The sequence below is a fragment of the Homarus americanus genome, unplaced genomic scaffold, assembly GCF_018991925.1.
Source record: "Homarus americanus isolate GMGI-L3 unplaced genomic scaffold, GMGI_Hamer_2.0 scaffold32583, whole genome shotgun sequence".
Taxonomy (NCBI): domain Eukaryota; kingdom Metazoa; phylum Arthropoda; class Malacostraca; order Decapoda; family Nephropidae; genus Homarus; species Homarus americanus.
This window is the reverse complement of record NW_024713129.1, coordinates 5,781,282-5,789,657: the sequence shown is the minus strand read 5'-3', so window position 1 is coordinate 5,789,657 and position 8,376 is coordinate 5,781,282. Positions and strand designations below refer to the sequence as shown.

General features: G+C 43.3%; 1 protein-coding gene across 1 annotated transcript in view; it reads right to left on the bottom strand.

Annotated features, from left to right (window-relative positions):
• Positions 1-222: 222 nt before the first annotated feature.
• The window catches only part of LOC121866475 (D-aspartate oxidase-like), a gene marked incomplete at its 5' end in the record, with an annotated part of 40,704 nt that continues 32,550 nt past the window's right edge, over positions 223-8,376 (bottom strand). Inside the window, 3 exon segments of the mRNA XM_042366186.1 lie at positions 223-440; positions 5,362-5,463; positions 6,583-6,700. Of these exon segments, the coding sequence (XP_042222120.1) occupies positions 318-440; positions 5,362-5,463; positions 6,583-6,700 (343 nt within the window).

Here is an 8,376-nt window from a genome sequence, read left to right as displayed (position 1 = left end):
TGCTCATCTGACTTTCTGCCTCGTTTACACACAATTGCAGGTCTAAATTGTTTCTCTTACTTTGTTAACACAACATACCTGTACATATAAAATTAATTTTATTATTTTTCATCTTTCAAAGGTATTATAATTTTTATTAGTTTATTTCTTTATTATTATTATTATTATTATTATTATTATTATTATTATTAATTATTATTATTATTATTATTATTATTATTATTATTATTATTATTAGTATTAGTATTAGTATTAGTATTAGCATTAGTATTAGTATTAGTATTATTATTATTAGTCAGCATTGCATAGGTTTGAGTTTAGAGCTTGCTGGGTGGACCATAGTGCTTGTGGATGAGTTGCTGGGTGATGGTGGCGACCTCCTGGCTGCAGCCCCAGAAAAGGGAGATCCCAGACCCACCATGGCCATAGTTATGCACTACCTGTATATGCATTATAAATTGTTATCATAATTCTCATTTATATTTCTAATAATAAATGCTGTCAGCCTTTCTCTTTATTTTTTTTACCTTTATCCTCTTCACCACAGATCGGCTCGTTAGCCGCTTGGGCGATCGGTCATGTCTCTGTTACGCACTATTGGCAAATACTGGGCATGCACTGGCTCCTGAATGTACCTGAACCTGCTCCAGTGTTGGTCAAGTCTTGTCTTGAAAGAGCTCACACTCGGTGCCATCACAACACTTTCTGGTAGATTGTTCCAAGAGTTCACAACTCTCACTCCGAAAAAGTTTGCCCTCACAGTTTTCTCGACGTGCAGCTCCTTCAATCTTGAGCTGTGACCCCTTGTGGGGCGAGCGTCCACCAGCTCCAAGTAAGGACACTCGACTGAGTAGTGCCCCTTGAGATGCTTATACTACACCTATATTAGGTTGCCCCTTGCCCGTCTGTAGTACAGTATAAGCTATGCAAGCTCAGGCGCTCCAATCTCTCAGCGTACTTGAGGTGCCGAAGTGCAGGCACCAACTGACAGTCCCTAGCATATCTCGGGGACCAGACGGGGTGACAGTACTCCAGATGGGGAAGCACTTCACTCTTGACGATCGTTATGAGGGACGGGTCTGATTTACCTTCTTCACGCAATGGCCCGGGAACTTCAGCTCATTGTCAACATACACACCTAGGTCCTTCTCACATTCAGTCTCAAATAATGCATTTTTTTCATCCCGTTCGGACATATGATACGCCTCCTTACCGCTGGTACACCACAGGTGCATCCTTTTTACTCTTTGTGACATTGGATTTCAGCAGCCATTTCTTCGACCATTCTTGGAGCTCACAAAGATCCCTCTGCAGCTCTTCACAGTCCACATGGTTCTTAATTTCCCGAAATAGCTTGGCGTCATCGGCAAACATTTGTATGGAGGAGAGAACAACGTCAGGTATGTCATTTATGAAACAAACAAACGACAGTGGGCCCAATACACTGCCCTGTGGGACCCCACTCGTGACAGGTACAGATGATGATTTCATGCCATTAATCACCACACACTGCTTGCGGTCATGTAGAAAGTCTTCTATCCATGCTAGGACATTTCCCTGAATTCCGTACCCTTCCAGTTTGATTTTCAGCTTTTCGTGGGGTACACTGTCGAAGGCCCTGGCAAAATCTAGGTATATATTGTCAATATTACCACCCCGTTCCAAAATATAGGTCCAAATATCCAATACCTTGAGCAATTGTGTTAAGCAGGAACGCCCAGGCATAAAACCATGTTGGCAATCCTTTGCAAGGTTGTTTCGTAGATGTTCCATCGCGGCATCTCTGATAATACTCTCAAGTACTTTACATATTAAGCTGGTCAGGATCTTCAGAGGCTCGGCAAGCTCGTTGCACAACTCTCTTAGCACTCTAGGATGCACCAAGTCAGGGCCAGAACTCTTATGGACCTTTAGCTTTGACAGTTTATTTCTAATACCCTCTTCTGTGAACACAATGTGGGTCAGTGCTGTGTCGAACTGTCTGTCCTCAAATGCAAGAAGGTTAATCGCATCCTCTCTTGTGGACACTGAAGAAAAGAAGCTGTTCAATGCCTCAGCTTTATCCTCGTCAGAATCTGTGTAACTACCATCTTCAAGCCTCAGGTCTGATACTCCTAGTCGTGTTTTTAATTTTGACTTTGCATAGAGGTAAAACGCCTTTGGATTTGACTTGACCTCTCTTGCAACCAGCCTCTGGAACTCCTTATCAGCCCTTCTACACTCTGCCTTTGCTTGGTTTCTGGCTCTTGGATACTGTACATCCTCCTGCCCTGCTTATCATTTGACCCAACCCACGTCTTGAATTTCTGGGTTTTCTTCTTAAATTTCTCGACCGCCGCATGATTCATGTGTAGGGATCCCCTTGTATTCCTAGAGGCACTGGGTTTGGTCTTGGGTATGTATTTATTGATCAAATGGTTCACTTTACTAGTTATGATATTCAGTGTAGTGTCTGTGTTCTTGTGCATTAATGAGTCAGGCCAGTGGATACCCCTCATCTCTTCCCTCACCCCGTTGTAATTTCCCTTGTAATATTTGCACCTTGGTCTGGCCTTATCTTGAACTCGGTAACAGTTAAATCTGAATGACAACACTTTATGGTGACTGGTGCCAACTGGGGCAAGGTGTTTCAATTTGGCCACCATACCTTCTTGGTTTGTTATGATGAGGTTTAGTGGCTTAGGTGTTTGCTCCCCTCTGTAATGTGTCGGGTTTCTAACATGTTGGAACAGAAAATTATCTCTCAAAGTTTCTACAAAAAGAGTAGCAGGGTTATTCAAGCCATTTGGGGTGAACTCGTTTCTTCAGTCGATGTCACCATAGTTAGAGTACCCCATGATAAGGTGGTGGCTAGGATTGAGCATCGCTGCGTTGTCTATAAAGGCTCTAAGGCCTTTGATTTAGTGGGCCACAGTTTGGGGATCTGTAGATACACCCGACAATAACCAAGTCCCCTCCCTTTAATTTAATTTTACACCACTTGGACTCTTCAAAAACATCCTCTCACTGTACCCTCACCTGGCTAGCTCTAAGGTCTTGCCCAGCATAGATAACCACACCCCTCTTGCAAGTTTCTTGACAAAGGTTCGTAAATGAGTCATATCCAGCAATACTGAATTCACATTCCTCTGGGTCAATTCTCCTGTTCTTGTACAACAGTTCTACAACCCCTACAATATCGGGTTGGTGTACCTTCAGTAGTGTTTCAAGCTCCTCTCTCTTATTAAGGAACGTGCCAGTATTAGTGTACATGACATTCAAGCCAGAATTTGTTCTCGGTAACGTCTCTGCTCTCATTACTAACTCCGGCCCCCCTCCATTCTCAGAAGCTGCAGCATTTGTTAAGTACACTGTATTTTGCAGGGTGTGGTTTGAAATGTCATTGTTTACACGGCGCTCGCCTCCTCCCGGCTGGTAGGCGGAACTGGTGCCATCTCCCTGGTGGGAGGTAGAGCAGGTGGAGGGTGCAGCATACTTGCTTCCACTACCCTCCCCTGAATATAACCCATGTACACCCATCCCCGTTCCTCCTTGACTCCTCCCTCTTCTGCTTTAAGCCCTACAGGAGCTTCTTGTGCTGTTCCCTCTGCATTACCTTGCGATCTGGGTGATTGAATACACTCCGAAATGTCTCACTCGTTGCTAAGTTTTTTGCCTGCCAAATAACCTCCCATTTCTCCTCCTCACTCACTAGTGTGATTCTGAGAGGAGGAGGCTTGTTCCCCTGCTTTTGTCCCAGCCTCCTCACATCCTGAGGGGTTGATGGCATCTTCAGAACCTCTACAAATATTCTTAAACTGCATCTTATCGTGTGTTATCCTACTCTCACTTCCTTCCGCCTGGCTCTCAGGGACTCCAAAAACTATTACATTGTTCCTTCGCTGGAAACGTTCCCATCATTCCTCCTCTTCTCTAACAGTATGTCCGCTAATTGTCATTTCTTTGACACACTTCTTCAGAGTCCCTAGCTGCTGTAGAAACTCTAAATCATCATCTGTACCTGTCACGAGTGGGGTCCCACAGGGCAGTGTATTGGGCCCACTGTCGTTTGTTTGTTTCATAAATGATATGCCTGACGTTGTTCTCTCCTCCATACAAATGTTTGCCGATGACACCAAGTTATTTCGGGAAATCACAGAACCAAGCGGACTGTGAAGAGCTGCAGAAGGATCTCTGTGAGCTCCAAGAATGGTCGAAGAAATGGCTGCTGAGATTCAATGTCACGAAGTGTAAGAGGATGCACCTGGGGCGTACCAACGGTAAGGAGGCGTATCATATATCCCAACGGGATTAAGAAACTGCACTATTTGAGACAATGTGAGAAGGACCTAGGTGTGTATGTTGACAATGAACTGAAGTTCTCGGGCCATTGCGAGAAGGTAAATTTGGCAAATAAATTACAGTATTGGATCTTAAAAGAATGTCGTTCAGATACCTAGACGGTCTGTCCCTCGTAATGATCTTCAAGAGTGAAGTGCTTCCGCATGTGGAGTACTGTCACCCCATCTAGTCCCCAAGATGTGCTAGTTGGTTGAAAATGTTCAAAGGAGGGCCACCAGACTGGTGCCTGCACTTCAGCACCAAGTACCCTGAAAGATTGGAGTCCCTGAACTTGCCTAGCTTCAACTACAGACGGGCAATGGGCGACCTAATTGAGGTGTATAAGCATCTCAAGGGGCACTGCTCAGTCGAGTGTCCTTACTTGGAGCTGGCGGACGCTCGCCCCACAAGGGGTCACAGCTCAAGATTGAAGAAGCCGCAGGTCCAGAAAACTGTGAGGGCAAACTTTTTCGGAATGAGAGTTGTGAACTTTTGGAACAATCTATCAGAAAGTGTTGTAACGGCACCAAGTGTGAGCTCTTTCAAGATCAGACTTGACCAACACTGGAGCAGGTTCAGGTACATTCAGGAGCAGGTGCATGCCCAGTACTTGCCAACCGTGCGTAACAGAGACGTGACCGATCGCCCAAGCGGCTAATGAGTCAATCAGTGGTGAAGAGGATAAAGGTAAAAGTAAAAGTATGTTTTGTATATTTAAATACTATAACTGATATGGGGAGCCAGGTACACCAACATATTTTGATAATGCACTGTCAAAAATATCATAGTACTGTATTTCGTCCAGCATTTCATATTGTAAAGATGGAAAAAGTAATTTTTCTTGTTCACTGTACATGATACGTATAATGACAATAATGATTCAAAATACCAGTCATATATTTTTGCATGACTAGTGAATATGCTAACCTAGAATACGCGCTTAAAAACCTGAATCGTTATAACGTAGTACAACAGTACAGATATACTATAATGCGGTACAGTATAGCATCAGCCAGACAACATGCGCATCTCCAGACTTACCGGCACTGTTCGTGAGTTACAAAGTAGCTCATCAGCCTCCAGGCGAACACCGTTCTTCCTACACGGCCGCAGACCCACCCACTCCTTCACCACCTCCGCCGACTGTGTGGTGAAATATGGTAATGGAGGCACTATAGAATCCCGCTGTCAAATCTAAGTGTAGTTGCTACATAATTTAACCTAATCTGTAATATCCTAATCTAACCTATCCTACCCAAACCTAGCCTACTCTAACTTAACCTTTATTATCCTAACCAAACATAACCTCTGTAAATTAGTGTTAGTTTATACAATTACATCACACTAATAACTTCTATAACAAAAATGAACATTGAATCTTAACAGCCATTCTTCAACCATTCCTGAAGCTGACAAATCTTTCTGTAGCTCTTCACAGTCCGTCTGGTTTTTAATTTCTTTGTATAACTTGGCCTTGTCTGCAAACATATATATGCATGAGTGTACTACATATAGCTTCTTATAAGACCTAATAGCAGCTTGATTCAACTCACTAACCTAAGCTAAGCTAATCTAAACCCCCATCATTTAATGCTGAGATTGTAGGCCACGAACCCCTACAAGATATTTAATCATCAGGTGAAATAACTTGAGGTTCCCAATCTTCATCCGATCTTTTTTGTACTCACGGACATCAGTTCTGGCCAAGAACACACAAATGTAATATACCACTACCAGTAAAGTAACAAGGAACAGAGACTTTGCAGACTTGGAGACTGAGCTACTGACACTGAAATGAAATTACAGGGTTATAGTATAGACATAAGATGTAGGGCTATGAATCTTGGAAGTAGGGCTAGAACATTTGGAAGTAGGTCTAGAGCACTTAGAAGTAGGGCTAGAGAACTTAGAAGTAGGGCTAGAGCACTTGGAAGTAGGGCTAGGACACTTGGAAGTAGGGCTAGAACACTTCGAAGTAAGACTAGGAACCTTGGAAGTAGGGCTAGAACACTTGGAAGTAGGGCTAGAACACTTGGAAGTAGGGCTAGAACACTTGGAAGTAGGGCTAGAACACTTGGAAGTAGGGCTAGAACACTTGGAAGTAGGGCTAGGACACTTGGAAGTAGGGCTAGGACACTTGGAAGTAGGGCTAGGACACTTGGAAGTAAGACTAGGAACCTTGGAAGTAGGACTGTGGATTGTGTAAGAAGAACTTTGGACCTTGGTAGTAGGGTTATGTAAGTAGGGCTCCAGTTTACATACCTTGAGAGAGGGGATGTGGGCAGTACAGTTGCGCCAGATGGCCTCAGAGTCGTGAGGGTCAACCTCCAGCCTCCAGTCGTTGTCTTGGTGGGTGCCGCCCAACACCACAGTATCTGTGCTGCTCAACATCACATATACCATTATTTTGTTTTAATAATCGTGTCACGAATAATACTATTTCTACCACTTGTATTGTTGTAACAACTGTGACAAGAAACTTACTATTTCTACCACTTGTATTGTTGTAACAACTGTGATGAGAATAATACTGTTATGTCGAGGCATAATTTCGTATTATATTTTTGTAAACTAGGTCTTTTGATTGTTTTCTGTCCCATGCAGCAGTTATTTGGGTAAATTTAGTGAAATTTTCGTGTATATGTTGATGATTTTGATGTATTAATTATGTAAGAATATTCTAGAATGTATTGCATCATTTTTGTTCCGATTTACCTCTTATTGAAAGCCTGGATCATTCTAGAATTCTCCAGGCGAGTCAACTTTCCGCTGCTGGACATCGCTAGAATGTTCTAGGCGCCCAGCCAGACGGTAACAAGCGCCAATCAACAAAAACGCCATGGAGGGCGGAAAGTCACCTTGGACTTATACGATTTTGGACCCTATAAACTCTGAGCCAGAGGCATGGAACCCACAGACAGAAAGATGATGCAATGAAGTATGCCTTGAAACCAAAATCGACTTCTTGCGCTGGGTGGCGCTTGTTCCCCTCTGGCTGGAGGCTACTCATATAAGCTGCGCGGGCTGCCTAGGGCAGTTAGTTGCTGGCCTCACCTAGTGTAAAGAAAGTAGTCGCCCGTATTATTAATCATCTTCCCTTAAAGAGGGTCGTCGTGTTTCAACCCGAGTTTTAAACCAAATGAGTCCTGAGGGACACCGCAGTACTGTACGTAACGGGGTGGTGTGGCGGTAAAATTAACTAGTTCCAATAAAATTATTTTATAATATTGGAATTAGTTAATTTTACCGCCACACCACCCCGTTAAGTACAGTGCTGCATTGTCCCTCAGGACTCATTTGGTTTAAAACTCGGGTTGAAACACGACGACCCTCTTCAAGGGAAGAGGTTGTTTAATAATATGGGCATAAGCTTAGAAGAACAACTGAAGACAATTGTTGTGCAAGTATTGTGGAATTGTTGTGATTATTATTAAGTGAGAAGACTAAGGAATTGTAAACTCGAAGTGTGCTGGCTATATATTTGATGTACAGAGTTAAGCTGTGAAGACATTACCCTGTTAACAGTGTTGTGAAGAATTATTGTTTATTAAAGAAGGCTACAGTGCACAGGTGTGTTTCTGTGACCCGGTGGAAATCGACCTGCCTGTTGTTTGTCTGCAAACTGATACCGATCGTCGGGAAGTTACCGGAGACTGGCGGGACAGCCAGTGGTAATTCAACAACTCTTGCGAGATATCTACTGCTCTGTACATACAACCCTAGCCGCTGGTAACCAGTGGTGGAAGCTGGGTAAGCGATGGAAGGAGGACGGTCTTAATACTATTTCTACCACTGGTGTCTGGTACTACTATTACTGATGGTGGTGTTATTGTTAATACAACTAAGTATGCCTTCTATTACTACCCTGTACTACCATTCTTACTTCTTCTATTGCTAATCTTACTATGGGATGTCCCATAATGGATATTACTGTACATGACATAACTATTTTCTATCTCTGCTGCCATACGAGATGTTTAACAGCTGCCCAGTAGCCATAGGCGAGATGCCCGTTATGAGAGTCAGTGACCCGGTTGTGTTCCGGTCTCTAGACAA